The sequence below is a fragment of the Corvus kubaryi genome, unplaced genomic scaffold, assembly GCF_017639235.1.
Source record: "Corvus kubaryi isolate FWS band 111438036 unplaced genomic scaffold, C.kubaryi_AGA036_p1.0 split3-73, whole genome shotgun sequence".
Taxonomy (NCBI): Eukaryota; Metazoa; Chordata; class Aves; order Passeriformes; family Corvidae; genus Corvus; species Corvus kubaryi.
The window spans coordinates 26,803,664-26,821,994 of NW_024582091.1; the positions used below are offsets into that span (position 1 = coordinate 26,803,664).

General features: G+C 38.7%; 1 protein-coding gene across 7 annotated transcripts; it reads right to left on the bottom strand.

Moving 5' to 3' along the window:
- Nucleotides 1-12: 12 nt before the first annotated feature.
- On the bottom strand, nt 13-14,665 carry TUBE1 (tubulin epsilon 1). 7 transcript variants are annotated; one of them, XM_042017053.1, is made up of 12 exons: nt 14,599-14,665; nt 14,408-14,481; nt 12,562-12,614; nt 10,362-11,364; nt 9,676-9,791; nt 8,538-8,659; nt 7,052-7,239; nt 6,070-6,245; nt 5,145-5,285; nt 3,479-3,619; nt 2,425-2,599; nt 13-1,202 (listed from the first exon to the last, which is right to left on the bottom strand). In XM_042017053.1, the coding sequence occupies exons 4-12, from the start codon at nt 10,548-10,550 to the stop codon at nt 1,044-1,046; spliced, it is 1,407 nt and encodes a 468-aa protein (XP_041872987.1). In that variant the 5' UTR covers nt 10,551-11,364; nt 12,562-12,614; nt 14,408-14,481; nt 14,599-14,665; the 3' UTR covers nt 13-1,043. The 7 variants fall into 7 exon arrangements, with proteins under 7 accessions (XP_041872987.1, XP_041872989.1, XP_041872985.1 ...); XM_042017055.1 differs by having other exon boundaries at nt 10,362-10,419; nt 14,599-14,663; XM_042017051.1 differs by having other exon boundaries at nt 10,362-10,419; nt 14,555-14,651.
- Nucleotides 14,666-18,331: the final 3,666 nt, after the last annotated feature.

Consider the following 18,331-nt stretch of genomic DNA (forward strand, 5'->3'; position numbering starts at 1 on the left):
GCTCTCAACAAATGTTATCACAATACTTTATTGAATATTATACATTCAAAATTGTGCTTACTTACATATCCACTCCAACTCTGCTAGAAGGACTTCAAATTTCAAGTAATCATTGTGTCAATACATTCTGATCTATAACAGTTCACTGGCAAGCAACTGGAAAGAGCTGTACATTCTAATTTGTAGAAGTTCTTACTGCAATATAAAAAGCTGCTTACCCTGATAATTATAAATATTAAAACATCTATTTTACTTGCATTCTTTCAAGGCTATAAGCGTTTTTCTCCAAATGGTCATTATAACTTCATCATAAGTGCATGTTTTGCTCAGAGGTATTCTGTATTATCTCATTATCAAGTGCAACTCAGCATTCATTAATATGAATCATTAAAATATTAATTAATATTCCAAGTATAATACTTGAAACAAAATTTATTTTTTGGAATTTTCTGTTATTTCCAGTTTTGGTATAAACTGAGAATGCTTTAATATAGCTAAGTACAACACAGAAGCAAAAATACTGAAGCAAGGAACATAGCTTAGAGCATTCTGAAATGTCTGTTGCAAAGTGTAAGAAACCAGTTTCATTAGAGACTTGCTTTCATCTTTGAAAAGACTTACATGGGCTTTTCTTCTCTTCGTAGTTGCTTGTTAAAAACTAAATCTAGCAACAGTGATCCCTCTTTGAAGCAAGACCTACCTTTAGTTTACCATAAGCTGAAAGTCTGAGAAAAGAATTACATTTTTGGCTGCTACAACCTCTCCTCCTTTTCTTCACAGCCTATGGTGTGTGAATTTACTCCACAGGTAGGATTACTGTCCTTACTGATACCAGCCACAATTAGGTGCCTTCAAATCTTTCTTACAGGCATGGATCACCATTTAATGACAACTTTTGAGGTAAGGAAGCTGTTGTCCTGGTCCCACTTTGGAATTACAATAGCCAGGCATGCTACAAGTCATTCTGGTTAACTGAAGTAGCTGGATGATTAGGGAAAGTGCTTTTTTCTTCTTTTCTTTTTTTTCAATCAGTTTTCCCTTCTCTAAACAGCTATCTTCAGTCTTGAAGGATCTATTCTAGGCCCACCTTTTGTAGCATCCAGTTCATCATACTCTTCTATTAGGTCAGACAAAGAGGATATAGCTTCTGAAAAACAGCTTTGCTCCATCCCATCTATTTGCAGATAATGGTGAAGGTGAGCCTAAGAGAATAAAAAAAATGTGTTATCCTTTTCCTGGTATTCAATTGCTTTGGCTCAGTACCATTTAGCCTGCAGTGAAGGGGGGAATGCAAGCACTGTCGAAAGGAGGCTTAGAGACTTCTATCATGACATCCCTTGTTTAAACACTTGGCAACTTTGGTAACAATCCCCTAGTGAATCACAGTAGATATTACTGACTTCTTAAATACCCATCTTTTCACATTGTCTTCTCGGGTACACCTGACCAGCTGCATATTGGGTTTACATGGCAGGGTTTTGGTGGCAGGGGGAGCACAGGGCTGCAGGGGTGGCTTTTGTGAGAAGATAACAGGAGCTGCCCCCATGCTGAACAGAACCATCCCAGCCAGCTCCAATACGGACCTGCCACTGGCCACAGCCGAGCCCATTAGTGATGCTGGTAATGCCTCTGTGACAACTTATTTATCAAGGGGTAAAAATGCTGCACAACAGCTGTGAGAGAGCAGATTTAGGAAAGCATGACAGAAACAGCCCTGCAGACACTAAGATCAGCAAAGAAGGAACAGAAGTGGAATTCTGAGGCTGGGAAGAAGACAGTAGAGTGGAGGTGAAGGTATTTTCAGTTTTTGTTTTGTTTCTTGCTGTCCTACTCCTATTGCCTATTTATTATTGGCAATAAATTAAATTAATTTTCCCTAAGCCAAGTCTGTTTAGCCCATGACAATAACTGGTGGGTGATCTTCCTGTCTTTATCTTGACCCACAAGTTTTTCACTGTACTTTTCTCCTGTCCTACTGAGGAAGGAAAGTGGGAGAAAGCTTGGCGGACACCAAGGTTTAGATTAGATATTAGGAAGAAATTCTTTACTGTGCACTGGAACAGGTTGCCCAGAGAAATTGTGGATGCTCCATTCCTGGAAGGCCAGGTTGGATGGGGCTTTGAGCCACCAGGTCTAGTGGAAGGTGTCCCTGTCTAAGGCAGAGGGGTTGGAACCAGATGATCAAGGTTCCTTCTAACCCAAACCATTCTACGATTCTGTGATGTTGCCAGATAGGTACAAATTAATAAGGGGTTTAAGCTTTTTAAGCGGCAACTGTTGGAGTGATTCCTTGAGTGGTGACACAGATAAAACCCTTGGGCTGTTAATTATAAGCAGTCCCTTCGTGACACTACGATTTGCATTCCAATTATGCAAGATGCTAATGATTAGTGACTACGAATGGACTAATGATAAGAGTTGCACCTTTTTCTTGTAGAGCTTCATAAATCTGTCTTTGAGTTCAATGAAAGTTGGTTTTACACAGGTGTTGTTTGCTAAAGCCAGAAGGGAATGGGAATGGCCCACAGGAGGTACTGAACACAAACCAGTTTTCCAGCCTTCTTGATTCCAGGAGACAAAGTGCAGAGAAGGCTTCAACCTGTGATACAAAAATTTAGTTATCTAAGGAATATAAAGAACACAAAGGGCTAAGTTTCTTTTCTCAGCTAACAGCCCAAAAAGGTTAACATTTAAGCACCCAGGAATAAAGAGGACAGTTGTAACTATCACTATAAATAAGACATTTTAGAATTCAGACTAAACCATTGTGTCTCTATTTTAAATTTAAATTGCAAACATCAATTTTGTTTTGTTAACTTAATATATCAGGATTTGAAAAGCGAAGTTACAAGTACCTGTTTCTATAAAAGGGACTGTGAGCACTCTGAGATTTAGTAAAGGGGCAGACTGGGTGGGGACAATCAGTCTACCTGTAGTTTTGAAATAAGTAAAATACTTTAGATTCTCAGAAATTTTCCCCATGTACCCTTGTATGCCTATAAATTCCATTTTGCCTGCCTTTCCTGTTACATCTATGTAGCTCAATAGTGTAAAAGGTAGAAAATGGGTGCTAACAATGCAAAATTGTTAAAATAAGGATGATTTCCTACCTCCATGAAAGTAACCATGAAAGAGAGGGGCCTTCTGTTCAGCAAAAACAAACTTCTACTACAGAACTTATGATTCCAACATCCTTTGCTGTTGACAGACCCCTGGAAGGCTGGACTTTGCTTTCGTTTGCAATTTGGAGAAAGAGAGGAGTAGCACCTCTCTTTATTTGGAAGTCCAGGCATAATATGACTTATTTTCACTCATTACATAAGTTAATTATGTTTTCTTCCCTTCTAAAATTAAGAAAAGGAGGTCAGAGTAAACTGATTTGGTACTGAAACTGCTCAAATGAAAAGTTGGAATGCTCCGGACAACTGCCATCAGTTTCAGTACAAATCCCATGACTACTCTGTGTGGTATTACAAACCTTTCAATATTTCTGCGAAGGTCTGAAACCTGCACATTTCCTCGAACAAGAAGTGCACAGGCGAGGTAGAGGCTGTGCTTTGGATCTGCTTGAATTAGTTGATGATCTCTGCTAAATGCATCTGAGAACATCTGATCCAACCTGGGTGAAAAGAAAACAGTTATCTCCTCTTACTGAAGTAGGATACAGAAGTTCTTCAGAATGCCCATCTTCAGGGTTTAAAAGTTCATAAAATTCTGGATAAAAGTACATTTAACCCAGGACCATAAATGATAGGAAAGATTCAAACCTTTATATGTACATACGTTGGCATTAGAAGTTTTTAAAAACATACTGGATCAATTTTTTCCTCACCCTCAAGTTACAAGCCACTGCTGAGTCAGAGAAGTTGCCTTTATAAAGGCAATTTGGGGCCAATGGTTACAACATCTTAAAATTACGTAAAAGGATTTAACTACTTGGGGTTCTGGTTATGTGGCAATTTGAGTGGCCAATCTCACTGGGAAGGATCTGACAAGGAGTATCAAAGTGCTGCTGATCCTTACAGAACTGACTATTTGCCTGTTACACTTCATTATTTAAAAGGATCAATGAGTCACAGAACTGTATTAATTTTGATTAATGATTTGGGAAAAGACAGGCTGTACATACTTGTCTAGTCTACTTATTCTAATTTTATCACACATGACTGCTTTAAAAGATGACACTTCAGATCATATTCTTTCTCTCTTCATTTCCTTAATCAAGTTTTACTGTACTATGGGATACCAAAGATGGTGTTTTGTGGACCCACAACATCTAAGCTATTCTTTCCATTTGTCCCAAATGCTCTACATTTATAATCTCTATTTCTTTTTCTTTGTATCACCTCTGCCACAATCTGCCTATTACAAAAAAAATAATACAGGAGACAAAAATATTGCTGTTCCCACTTCATCCTGAAACATCTTTGACTGACCATCTCCTTGTAGTCTGCTACCTTCGCCCCAGCCCGGTACTGTCTCTTCAAGGTATATTTTCAACAGACCTGACTGTCACAACTTGCTATTGCAAAATAAGGGTGGGCCTGCCCTCTTCTCCACTGGGCATACTTCCATCACTAATCCTTAGCTGCCTCTGCTGCTATTTGGGCCTCTTGCTGACTGAATATAATCCACCAAACCCAGTAAAATCTATTTTAACAGGTTATTTTTCTGCCATGTCAGAGCGATAAATATCTCACAAAATTTGACATGTCAGCTTATCATTACAATAAGATGTTAAATAGGCTCACTGCACTCACTGCATCTCCAGACTGAAGTAAGATGCTGTTATGTCCACAAAGAATCTAGTTAATTCCTTGTTTGTCTTTAGAGTATTTTGTCAGTCAAGTGCAAACTGTTATTCAAAAGAATTTGTGGTGTGTGTTCTAAGTATTACATTTTCCCAACAGAAACACTTCCAGCAGAGATTAAAAGGATGTCAAGTTTACTGGCTCAATCATTACAGAGGAAAGGGAAGACAGATGTTCCACAAATCAGCAGGATGAACTTGAAAATGTGGCAGATGTACAAGTTTTAGAACTTCCACCCTTAGTTTTGCTAGAGAATGGAATTTTTAAATGAAAACTATGGAAGAATCAGAAATTAAGCTTTAAATCTGAAACTCCAATAATATTTTTTCTTACCTTCTAGAAGGAACATTAACATCTGTTAGTGTATACAGAGGAGTCAAACTTGAAACCAAATAATGAAGTCGAGGAAATGGAACCAAATTCATGCTGATTTCATTAAGATCCATGTTTAGGGAACCTTCAAATCTAGCAGAGCTGAAAAATGAACAAACTGTTACGAAACTGCTACAAACTAAGTAAATCACTTCTATAAGGTAAACTTCCATGAAATATTTTTCAGCTGTTCTGTACAATAAAACTGTAAAACAGCACACCATTCAAGCACGTGTTCAAGTATAATTACAAAACTTTCACATCTGGCAGTAACAGTGCTATGTCTTATTTATTTATACTTTCCATTAAAGAACAGTAAATTACCAAGAATGATTCCTTGTTTCCCAATTGTAGTCTTTAGTACTGATTTTCAGTATTAATAATGATTAATACTAGTTAATACTGGTCAATTAATACCAGCTGGTTAATACCAGTTAATTATTGCCACTTTTACTAAACAGGCTATAATAAAACACGTGACTTAGCATTCCTGACAAGCTGTTTAAAAGAAAAACAGGCCAATACTCCAGAAGTATATTTCTTGCAGCAATAGACAGTTTAGGAGCAAAAATTATCTGACAATATTTATAAAATAATACAACTGGCCTAGAAGGGGAAACCTCTGTGGGTTCCATTAACCACTAGTGGAAGACAGTATCCTTCTACCTATAAACTTACTTCAGTTATAAGACTGTCACGGCTAAAGCAACACCACTACAATCTGAATACTTCCAAATACTTTAGCATTTAGTAACCAATTCTTAAAAAGAGAAGACTCATATCGAATGAAAACCAATTAGTATTACTCAAGTTCATGCAGGCCTGCATACTTACAGCACACACCACCTCCCACAATCCTACTTTGTTACAGAGGAGTAACCTTTACCTTGTCATGTTCAGCAGCAAGTTGGCTATGATGTTATTCATTGCATCAAATGGTTTCTCTTGTAGTGTTTTTGCTCTGCCTGCACTTGATGTTACCAAGCTGTTTTGCTTCACAGTTGATCCTAACTTCCCAGAATTGATCATCTGATGAATTTTATTAACTATCTCAAACAGAGACTTTGACAGAGGGGGAAAAAAAGCACAAAAGTAGTCTTGAGTAAGGAACTTTTAAATTCAGCACCCCAATTTTTCATTTCTAATAATCTTGAAAGCTCAGACATTATACTGTTAGTTCAAAGATTATGCCTTTGCTACATCTAAGTCCAACTTTTGAGCAATTCCAGTTGACTGAAGTGTTTCTAAAAGTCTGCGCCTTACATATCACAAATATGTACACAGCTTGACTCAAAAGTTTGAATTTTATTCAACTATTCAAAATCCTTATGAAAATTTAAAATGCAGTTTTAGAAGATAACACCTGTGAAACAAAAAATATAGTCTCTAACTATATTTCACTTTCTCTTGCTTTTTTCATAAGCAAACAGCCAGTCACTGAAGCTAGATTCAAATCTATCTAGCATTTTGCAAGGTCAGGTATATCTATGATTCCCATATCACTAATCAGCACAGTTAAGTTTGTTGGAATCTGGAGAGGCTAGTCATTTCCCTTGCAGGACCCTAATACTATGCACAGATTGATTGCTAAAAGAAGACACTCTGTCTCAGTAAGTAGAAGCTTTTCACCATTTACCTTGAAACGGACATGAAAAAAGTCACTTTCCTTACTTTGAAGGAGCAGAACAACTTTTCAGTGATACCCATGTTCATTTCAAAAGCTTGCAAGTGACTTAGAAGTTCAATTATTACTTAAAAAAATTAAATTATGCATTTGGAGACTTGGTACTCAAATCAGTACAGAAAAGGAAGAGACACTTCCACTGTCTAATAAAAAAAAATTACAGAAATAGAATATTATTTCTTACTTCATTCTCTATTGGTAGTACGCAGTCTGCATGTTCATTAAGCTCCTTCATAGCCAGAACACTGTTATACGGAGAAGTAATAACATCATCTTCACCAGAGGGATAAACTGAAGTAACAAATCTATATACTTCTGGGAATTCCTCCTCAAGCAAATTTAGTACAAAAGTTCCAAGACCAGACCCTGTCCCTAATTACGAATGAAGACAAAATGAGAGAGGACCCCATGTTATCTTAGGCTCTAAGACTCATGTAGGAGACATACAACTTTTCAATTATGTATGTTAATGAATATTTTCTGAAGCATGTGGCTTCAGTAGAGGCTATTCAAATATAATTAAGGTAGAAAAGTTTTTCCCAGACAGGAAAATAATTAAGTAATAAAATTATTTCCCACAGTATGTCAGTCAGGATGAAGTATACATTCTCAAAAATTTCTGCAAACCATGAAGTCCTATTATGTAACAAACATTTTTCTGACCTAGTATTTCTACTTCTTTTTTTCAATTCTTTTATTTGAATTATGAAACACATTTGCTTAAAAGCATTGAACTGCCCCAACAATACATATTTTTCTTTTAGCGTTTCTTTATGAAGTTTTCTCATTCTTCAGTAAAACAGAACTGCCCCTTCCCCCCAGCACTTTAGTGTTAACATCTGTTAATGAGGCTTTTTCCTCATTAACACTAAGCACGCAGCTCTGAGAACTGAACTGTCATCTTTTTCTGAACATTCAGCTACATTCTCAGTGGCAGACAATTTAATCTATGAACAAGACACCAGTTTTCACAATAACAGAAGCAGCATCTGCAGGGTCTCTGAAATTAAGCAAATGGCCACAAAAAAGGCCCTTGACAAAATTTTTGCTTCATATTTAGAGCTATCTTCTGTGTCTTTTGCCATATAATAACCAGTTATAATACGTGCTAGTCTCACGTAGGTTTCTGGGGTAGGAAGGCTTAGTGGCATGCAATAATGACAAAATTGTCACTGTATAGGATTCTTCTTTTTGGCTTATTAACAAAGTAACTAGATTGGATTCAATAGAATTATGTAGAAGGAAAACAGAAAAACAAAGTTTTTCTAAAGTTAAGCAACATTAGAAGTCTCCTTTAAAGCCTTTTGGAAAACTCCTTCCTCACAATTAAAACCAACTTGATTATAACAATGTAGTCAGTGTTCAGAGGTCACTGACCCTTCTTCTGATCAGTAATACCTCAGTGTTTGTCTTTGGTACCTGTCTTGATCTACTCATTGCCTCATCTTTAGAATTTTAGCTGCATTTTTGTTCTGGATAGCACACTAGAGTTCCTCAGTGCTCTAACAAAACAAGTGATAAATAATTACAGGTCCAGTTAATTGGACTATGTTAATTTTTTTAATCTACATTCTGAATGATGTAGATTATTATACTGATTTTCTTTTCAAGTTTTTTTTTTTTCCATCTGTGGCTACTGCCATCATACTCTCCATAAAAAGATTACTTACCACCTCCCATGGAATGAATTATAAAGAAACACTGTAGACAGTCACAATGTTCAGCGGTCTTCCTCAGCTTTTCCACTATGTTTTCCCGGTACTGACAGCCATAGATCTTATGACCTACAGCCCTGAGGACATGAAAAGTACTTTAAAAAACTCCCCAACAATCAAACTTTCAATTTTTTATTTTAACTCCTTCTATGTGATATTTTAGAGTTCAGAGTCCAAAGCTGGGTGCAACACCCCATCTGTGAGTTTCTAAGCTGTGACTACAAATGAGCATATGCAGTCAGGACATGGTTTTAACTTTGAGGATGCAAACAGCTCTAAGTTCACAGCTTTGGAGTGTGCACTTATTATTCTGTACTGAAAAGGAAATAAACTACCATACTGGATGATCTAATTGTAGTAATGAAATGGAAGCTATGTAGTCCTTAACAATAAAGATATCCCTATGTGATAAGTGATGTGAAAGATCATCTTTTGAGTACTATGCAAGTCAGTTGCTACAGTAACAAAAAACCCCCAAACAGCTCATTTCCAACACACTTGTCTGCTAGATGGTAAAGTTACAGAATGTTTTATTCCCCATATTGCACTCTCTTTTGGTACATTCGCTGGTGATTTGCTTTCCAGTCTGTAGTGCACTGAATATTATTAGAGCACATTAAGGTCTCCGTGAAAATTCGGAATTCATTATGTTAATCAATCTTTTTTTTAATTTCTCTTTTGGTAATGTAGTTTATATGCACAAAGCCAGACTCTGTGGTGCTTAGAAATCAGAAGTGCATTTGTTCGTATATCTCATTTCCACAGTAGCTGCACAGTCTCAAACTAGATTATGGCTTCGACTAAGCAATGAAAGCAGCTGAATGCCAAAGAAACAAAAATAAAAAAGCATGTTCTTTTGTAAAGAAAATCAAAAAAGAGAGAGAGAAAAAAAGACAAAATGATATATCAGCAGAATTATTCTTCTGTAAGAGCCTTTTCAAAGCCCTCCTCCAGGCAACAGTGACTCCAAGTTTGCTGGTAAAATGCTGCAGCTCTCCAGGTGCAGAACGACACAAAAAGCTACGGTTATCATTTCCCCTTTCAAATGCCATCTAATTAGCTGCTAAGAAATGAGTTCTAAAGAGGTTCTCACCAGTTGTTTCCTGAACCAGAAACATCTGTGATAAGCTGCTTGCTATCAAACACATCCCTCAATGGTCCCTGAAGAATTTCATTTACCACACCCTCCTCCATGTCAATCAACAGCGCCTTCGAGAATGGAAAGAATTAAAATTCAGTCAGTAAGCAAACCACCCTTGAAATAATCACACAAAGAAATATAAAATTATTTACAATATAAAAGGAATTCTGTTTCTACTCTGCTCCAGAGAAGCCTTTTTCCCCCTCCCCAGTTGTTAACTCGGAGACCAAGTAGATTCTTCTTAGCTGATTTGCTAGAAGTTGTTCAATAGGACCGGATTTCAGATGGTGAAATTTAGTTAAAATTTTATACCATTTTGCCCCACTACTTAGGAATAAAGAAATTAAAACATTTTTATGTTTCAAGTTTCCTTTTTTCTTAATCATGTAAAGTGGCTCAAAGAAACCCAATCCTTAGTTAATAATATCTGCAATAATTTTATTAACATTCCAATTTAAATTACTCAACAAGACTGGCAGCAAACTGTATTACTGCATTACTAAAAGTTATTATTAGAAATTTTACTATTCAAAGCCGTATTTAAACCTGTATGCAATTTTAAGGACTTCATGAAAATTCCCACACATTTGGACATAAATATTCAATGTAAAAAGAGTGACCTTTATAGATTGCCTTACTCGTGCTTTTAAAGAGCAGATTTTTCCTTTGTAAATATCAGGACCATTACCACCACTTCTGAAAAAAAACCAGTTACAGAAAAAATCTGAGATCAGATTTGTAACATAAAATACATACTGGAATAAAATTTTATCTTTTATATTTTGTGTTTGGAGGACTATGACAATGCAAACAAACACTGTGAACATGCTGCTAAGACTTCATAATTCCCAAAAGGAATACAACTACAGAACACAATCTCAATCAGAAATATCCTAAACATTACTTCAGGAAGCTGAAAAGATAAGCATTAAAAGTTTACTCTCAGATACAGCCTCAGCTTTGTAGGAATTCTACAAGCATTGCCAAAACGGGAAAGGATTATCTTTTATCAGCACGTGATATGTGTACCCACATCATACAATGGGAAAGAGCTCCCCACGAGCTTTTCAGTGGGGGTAGTACTCGAGGTTGTGCTCGAGGTGTGAAAGCTCTGTAACTGACTTATTCTGCTTATTATAATTAACCAGCTCAGAAATCCTGCTGGGTTGGCATCACTAAATCTTCCTTCTTTCCCAGGACTGGTTGTACTGAGCCAACATAGCAGACTATACATTATGTCACAATCACATTTTTTCCCACTCAAAGGATGAGATACTATGGTCTGGCCAAACTATATTCAACACGGGGAAAAAAGGCAGGGGTACTGGAAGACAGATCTTTTCCATTATTTACCTAATCTGGGAGCTGGCCAAGCCTAAATTTAAAGTATGTCCTTGACCATTCTACATTCAACCACCATTATATTCACAAAACACCGGCTAAAATTCACTACAGCACCAACCAGTGTTCTGAACCTACTGAGTCCCATCAGGAACAAGGGGAAGAGAGTACAGGGCTGCACTGGATTCCACAAGGATTTTCCACCTTCTCACTCAAAGATGGTCTCCAGACACTTCTCATAAGGTGAGCAGCTCACAGCAGCCTCCAATATTCATGTGATTCCTCTAGCCTACACAACACCTATAGGAGTACATTATAGCACCAGTAAATCCACCCAGAGAATTTATCTTCAGGGACTAACAAAACTCAAAGAAGAAATAAAACCAACCCCTAAACAACATTTCTTTTTCTTACTATTGCCTTTGTGGTCTTTTATGCCAGACCATACCTTCAATCACTTGGATTCAATTGCTGAAAAACATCCTCACATTCCTAGAACCATGGGATAGCTTGGGTTGGAAGGGACCTTAAAGATCATCCAGTCCCAACCCCTCTGCCTTGGGCAGGGACACCTTTCACTAGACCAGGTTGCTCAGCGAGAAAACAAATGTTTCTACTGCAGCCAACACATCAATTACAAATTTGGTGGTTTCATTTGGCAGAAACAGACATTTTTTATGGTTTAAAAAAAAAGAAAAAAATATTCAAGGAAATACTCACAAGGAATGACAATAATAAACCTCAATACATTTGCAATGTTCTTTCAAAGAGGTAAAATTTGAGAAAAAGCAATTTGGATTTCACTGCTGTTCTAGTCAAAATCACATGCTGTACTGCAACCTTTTCATATAATGGAAGGAAATAGAGGCTGGTCAAATGTTCTTTTATCAATTAAAAAGCAACAGGCTATTTCAAGTACACATTTTCTTCTTGCAAACTGCAAGGATTTTTTTAACTGGATAGATAAGAGATGACTGAATGGTTTTAAGGTATGAATTGGTTAACTTACAAAAAACAATTATAGACACTACTCTGGGTAACAAAATAGTCAGATAAATAAGATTTAAAAACTGTCAGTTTTATCTATCTTATATACAATTCCTCTTATAACTCTTCAAGAAATGCTGCTCGGTTGGTATTGAGAGGGCACCCAATCTGATTGTGATTTGTAATGGCAAAAGCTATCAGATCCTGACTGTCCACGTTTGGTACAAAAGGAAAGGAAAACACACACACTTTCAATGCATTTAACCACTGAAGGTACAAAAGGAAAGGAAAACAAACACACACACTTTCAATGCATTTAACCACTGAAGTATGTATAAATAAAATGGAAATGCAAAGATAAGGTTTTGAGGAGAATACAAAAAAGCAAGATCTTTTACTAGCACAAGCTAAATGACACGAAACAAAGAAAACTGTAACTTAGATTAAAAGAAGATACTACAAGTGCTGATCTACCAGGTTAAACTCATGAGCCGCTTGATAAAAACTTACCTTGTATCTACGTTCCTAAAGAAACTGCTTAAGGCTTCATCATAAATTCCTTTCTAAAAGGAAACAGCACAAAATTATGCGTAATGTCAAAAATTCTCAGTGATTTTCCATGGAATAATATAAGTTGGAAGGGATCTCTGAAGGACACCTGTCAAACCTCACCACTTGAAACCGAGTGAACATCTCTGTTGAATCCAGCTAGTTCTAGTCAGCTCTAAAAAGAACATTTCATTGAAACATCAGCTTGTTATTAAAAACTGAGAAGAGAATGTAACTAGGAAATTAATTTTTCAGCACAAGATTAAGCAACTGTAGTAGTTTACTGAAGATCCCAAGGCAATTATTAAATTGAAGATCTGCTCTTTAGCTGACTCAGTTCATCACTGATACAACTCTGAGTTCATCACGGGCTCCATGCCTGTGACACCAATGCCCATGGATTTCTGTGAAAAGGACAGCACACTGATTCTTGAACTCCCTGCCAAGGGATAGCATGGAAATTACTTACCCCAACATATAGGTAAAGAGATCTGTCAAATTTAAATAATTTAAGTGCTTTATAGTCACAGCAAGAAAAGTGGTTTTGTTCAGGGTACTCAGCACAATCCTGTGCCCTCCTTATGTTGCTATTTTGATCAGTAAAACTTTACAGCAACTCATGGCATGAGCTAACGTGGAAAACAATGGTGGGCTTTGGGGGTGTCCTCTTTTGTTTTACTGACAGTGGCAAAGTACCAGCACTGAACAGCCCTCCCATGTTGCTAACTACCTCCAACCTGCTAATGCCTGGCTGTAGGGGCACATCCTGAGCTTTTTGGGGTGAAAATGCTGGAGAAAGCTGACCAGAATTAGGGATCACAGGATCACAGAATATATCGAGTTGGAAGGGACCAAGAAGGAACATAGAGTCCAACCCTTAGCCCTTCAAAGGACACCCCAAGAGTCCCGCCATGTGCCTAAGAGTGTTGTCCAAATGCTTCCTGAGCTCTGACAGGCTTGGTGCTGGGGAGTCTGTGCCAGTGCCCAACCACCTTCTGAGCGAAGAACCCTTTTCTAATATGTAACTTAAATGTTCCCTGACACAACTTCATGCCATTCCCTCGGGTCCTGTCACTGGTGACCACAGCAAAGAGATCAGTGTCTGCCCCTCCTCTTCCGCTCATGAGGACGTTGCAGACTGCAATGAGACCCTCATCTTCTCTTCTTCAGGCTGAACAGACCAAGTGACCACAGCTGCTCCTCATATGGTTTCACCTCAAGACCCTTCACTATCCTCGTGGCCCTTCTTTGGACGTTCTCTAATAGCTTAACGTTTTTTGTTTACATTGTGGCACCCCAGACTGCCCCCAGCACTGGAGGTGAGGCCGCCCAGTGCAGAGCAGAGCAGGACAATCCCCTCCCTTGCCTGGCTGGCGATGCTGTGCCTGATGCCCCCAGGACATTGTTGGCCCTCCTGGCTGCCAGGGCACTGCTGACTCATGTTCAACTTGCCATTGACCAGGAGCCCCAGGTCCCTTTCCACAGCACTGCTTTCCAGCCTCTCATTCCCCAGTCTGTCCATACATCCAGGGTTGTCTCATCCCAGATGCAGGATCCGGCAAACCCCGTTGAACTTCACACGGCTGGTGACTGCCTACCCTGTGATTTAACAAGGTCTCTTAACAGTTAACCTTACGATTTGTTTTCCTGATTAGTTAAACAGCACAAGGACCTGGGGGTGGTTGTGCTCACAGTGAAGCACCCTTAGTTGAACTAAACAAGCGCAGCGCTCTGCAGTCACAGCGACGAGCGCGGAAGGCAGCGAAGGGCGGCTCGGCCCGGGCCGGCGGGGCAGCGGCGCCGTTACCTGGTTGACGGCGGCGTGTTCCCGCAGCGCCAGGTCCCAGAAGCGGCATCCCACCTGGTTCCCGCACTGTCCCACTGCAAAGGGGAGAAACACGGCTCAGGCACGGGGAGGGGGCGGCGGGAGGTCTGGGCGTCACGACCCCCTTACCCTGTACCACCACCGACTGGGTCATGGCAGAACCGGAGGCGTACCTCCTGTTTCGAAGTCGGCGCCCGGAAGCCGCGCCCCCTGAGTTCCTGCGGTGGAACGTCCCAACGGTTGACTCAGCTGCGGGGCGCTCGCCGCCTGCCCGCCGAGAGTGGAACGTGCCATTAGGGAGCGGGGGGGCAGGCAGTACGGGGGAGTAGTGAGGTTTTCAGACCCTGTAAGTCTGACGGGAACCGGAGGGGGAGCGCAGGCCCAGGCTCAGCTACCGGAGGCCTGACAAAGACCTGAAATAAAGTCTCTGTACGGGAGAACAGAAGTATTTCCATACACTACAGTTCATTATCCTTTATGGCTAAAAACGGTGCGATAAAGAAACGTTTTATTTTCCCCCAAAACGTAATTCAGAGAGATGGTGTGAAATGTGTGAAACGGTATGAAAATACAAATTAAAAATTAAATGAAAAAACGGCCATTTGGAAATGCTGTAATGTAGCCTCCCACCAGGCTTGCACATTAAGCTCGGTTTCATGTTTCTTGTGCATATAATTGTCCACAGCGAAAAAATGAAGAGTGTAGAGATGCTGTTGTCTCAGCATGGCGAGACCGGTCTGCAACACAGCTCAGCTGCAAAAGCACCGAGTCGTTTATGTTGGAAAAGACCTTTAAGACCATCAAGTCCAACTGTTAATTCAGCACTGCCAAGTCCAGAACTGAAACAGTAAAGAATGTGGGACATGCAAAGCTTGCAGAAAGCTGTCTTGTGACACAGATGGCATTTCTGCTTCCTGTGGGAGGAAAAAAGCATTTCCATGCAACCCAGTCCATTAGGTTTTATGGCTAAAACGTTCCAACAAAATACACTTTTTCCAAATATATTATTTGTAATGCTGGTGTACAAACAAAATATGGTAAATAAAAATTTTAAGCCTTTATTTGCTCCTAGACATGACCTGGTATCCTGTAGAGATTAATTGTAGGTCTACAGGAAAATAAAATTATAATAAATGACTATTTAAAAAAAATTTCCTGGAAGTATTATGTATGTGTTGCAGCAAATAAAGTATTGTACAATACAAGATAAGAATGCATTGTATACAAGAAATAGATACACAGACAAATTTTGTAAAACTTAATTGAAATTCATATTGCTCTTAAGAAAAAGTACTGAGCGGCCCAAGCTTTACTCACGTGTCATGTATGAAAGGTATGAGAAGGACCAATGGCTTTAGTGTTTTAAGCATGTTTGGCATGAATAGAGTAATACTGCCTCAAACATTTCTTTTCTATAAACTAATCACCAGTGTAAAACTACATGAATATTAATCAGGAAAGTACTTAGTCATTTCTCTCCAGACAGACTAGATGTAACCTAGTCTTAATTTTGTTCCCTGTGGTTTTTTGAAGTGGTCCAAACTTGTAGGCTGTGCTATTAGATGTCAAACTGCTTCTATACTTCTTGCCTACTGTCACGTCCTTAAAGTCTTCTCTTCACAGGTCTTCTTGGCCTCACTTAGGTTAAAAGCAGTACAGCATTGCTTATAAGCATTCTAAAGCTTACTTTAAATTCTACAGAACCTGTTAATATTACTGTATCTGGCTTGCTTTCTTCTTGTGTAATTAGCTCCACTTTCTATTGTTTTTTAAGTTAATTGTAGTTTTTGTGTTTTATGTCCCCTCAAGACTCAGCTTAGTGAGATTCACCCTACTGAACATGATGTTGCAGCAAGACACTCTGTGCTTTGGCTTCCAGTGTTCTTTAAGTGGTCTGTGAAGGCAAATGTAAAGTGATTATTCTCTCTGAGCCTGGAAACACTGTGAATTGGGGATGCACCTGAGATTCATGTTCATGTGGGGACATTTTTTAGCCAAAGGAGGTCCAAGGGCAGGAAGGTGACATGTAGTAGCCAGATTGGCTTGATGCATACGCTCAGAGAACATATTCAACTCTGTGAAAGAAATAATCACATGCTTGACTTTCTGTTTTGTTGTAGATGGAGCTCCACTTCACCTACATAGTATAAAATGCATGAATCTATACAGGTCCCCTTGGAGACACTTTTGTCTATGTTAGTCATTTAATCAACAGACTTATGGCAATGTGTGTTTCTTACCCTTAATTTGTCAGTACCATTTTGTTGATGTGTTATACAGGAATGGTGTTCCACAGCTTTGGAACACAAATTGAGTATTGTATAAATAACTTACTATGTTATTGAGTGGAAATGAATTGCCATGGACCACAGTGAATCTGTGAATAACCCTTAAATCCCGCACTGTAACAAGAGCCAGAAGTACCTCACAAGTTAAATATGTGTGCTATGCTTTCAGCGTCTTTTTAATAACAGTCATTTGACTATTTAGGCCACATGCTGCTGTAGGGAGAATACACTGGAATTCGAACTAATGTTATCCCTTGATTTATATCAGGTCTTAGTTCACATATGAAGGTTTGTCAGTTTGTAATTTTAATTTTAATTTTTGTTTGTTTGTTTGTTTGTGTGTTTAGGTTTTTTTTTTAATTTAGAATTGTTGGATTTTGGGAAATTACTGTCAGGCTTGTAACAGTTCATCTTTCATTCTTCTGGTCAGGCTGTTGTCCATACTCTGGATTCTTGAGAAGAACTCTGTTCTCTCCACATAGAATCACAGAATGAACTAGGTTGGAAAAGACCTTTAAGATCATCTCGTCCAACCTATGACCTAACACCTCCTCATCAACTAAACCATAGCACTGAGTGACACGTCCAGTCTTTTTTTAAGCATGTCTGGGGACGGTGACTCCAACACCTCCCTGGGCAGACGATTCCAGCACACAATCACTCTTTCAGCGAAGAATTTTTTTTCAACATCTAATTTAAACTTCCCTTGGCACACTTTAAGACTGTGTCCTCTCATTCTGTCAGTTGTTGCCTGGGAGAAGAGACCGACTCCCACCTGACTACAAGCACCTTTCATGTAGTTGTTGGGGTTAGGATGAGGGTTAGGGTTTGGGTTTGGGGTACATCTTGAGATGAAGAGTTAGAGGGCACTGAGATCCCATTTATATCCTGTATTTTGAAGCATTTTGATGAGCATTTCTTCTTGAAATTGGTTTCTTTCTTAGATAGTCATTCAATTGTCCAATTTCAGAATATTTCAGGATACAATAACTGTGTAGTTGCAGCCCTAATTTAGGTAATGGCTATAACAACACTTATTAAAACCTTGAATCTTGCCGAGAAAAGTTATAATCTCCTTAGGGTCGCTGCTCATTTTCTGTAGGCTTTCTGCAGAATTTAGTTAGTTATATTCATGTTGAAAATGGAAATGGACAATCTGACAATACAGCTGAGAACTTGAGGGTTTTTCCCAAATCTTTGTAGATGAAGGCTTTTGTACTTTGAAGCTGTAATTTTTAAGATAGATACAGAAGAGAAATTGAATTCTGGGAAGATTTCTGCTTAGGCAGTTGCCTTCTCTTAAACACCAGCAGCCTTGAAATGAGGGCAGAGGTATGGACAAGGTAATGCATCACATACTGACTTTCTTTGGTGCATATGAAACGGTAATTTTAAGGTCTATGTGGATGTTGGGGGCAGGGAAATTTACATTATTTTCTGCTCTCTTCTGAGTCTATAAGTATCCACTGCTTTATAGTGTTTTTCTTTGGAAACCCTGTTCTGCAGAGAGAAAACCTACACCTCTGAAGCCTAGAAGGGAAAATTGAGGAAGATGCCCTCCAAAACACTGCTGTGTTTGATTAGCTGGTGATATAGTTAAGAGAAGTAAATTGAATAG

Bases quoted from the DNA above. Each gene is read 5' to 3' on its own strand.
- TUBE1 (XM_042017051.1), bottom strand. From the start codon at position 14,579: ATGACCCAGTCGGTGGTGGTACAGG. The intron at 9,792-10,361 runs GTAAGGCAATCT...CCATTCTCGAAG, and splicing joins TCTGCTCTTTAAAAGCACGA to GCGCTGTTGATTGACATGGA. The intron at 6,246-7,051 runs GTAAGAAATAAT...CCTCTGTCAAAG, and splicing joins TACTACCAATAGAGAATGAA to TCTCTGTTTGAGATAGTTAA.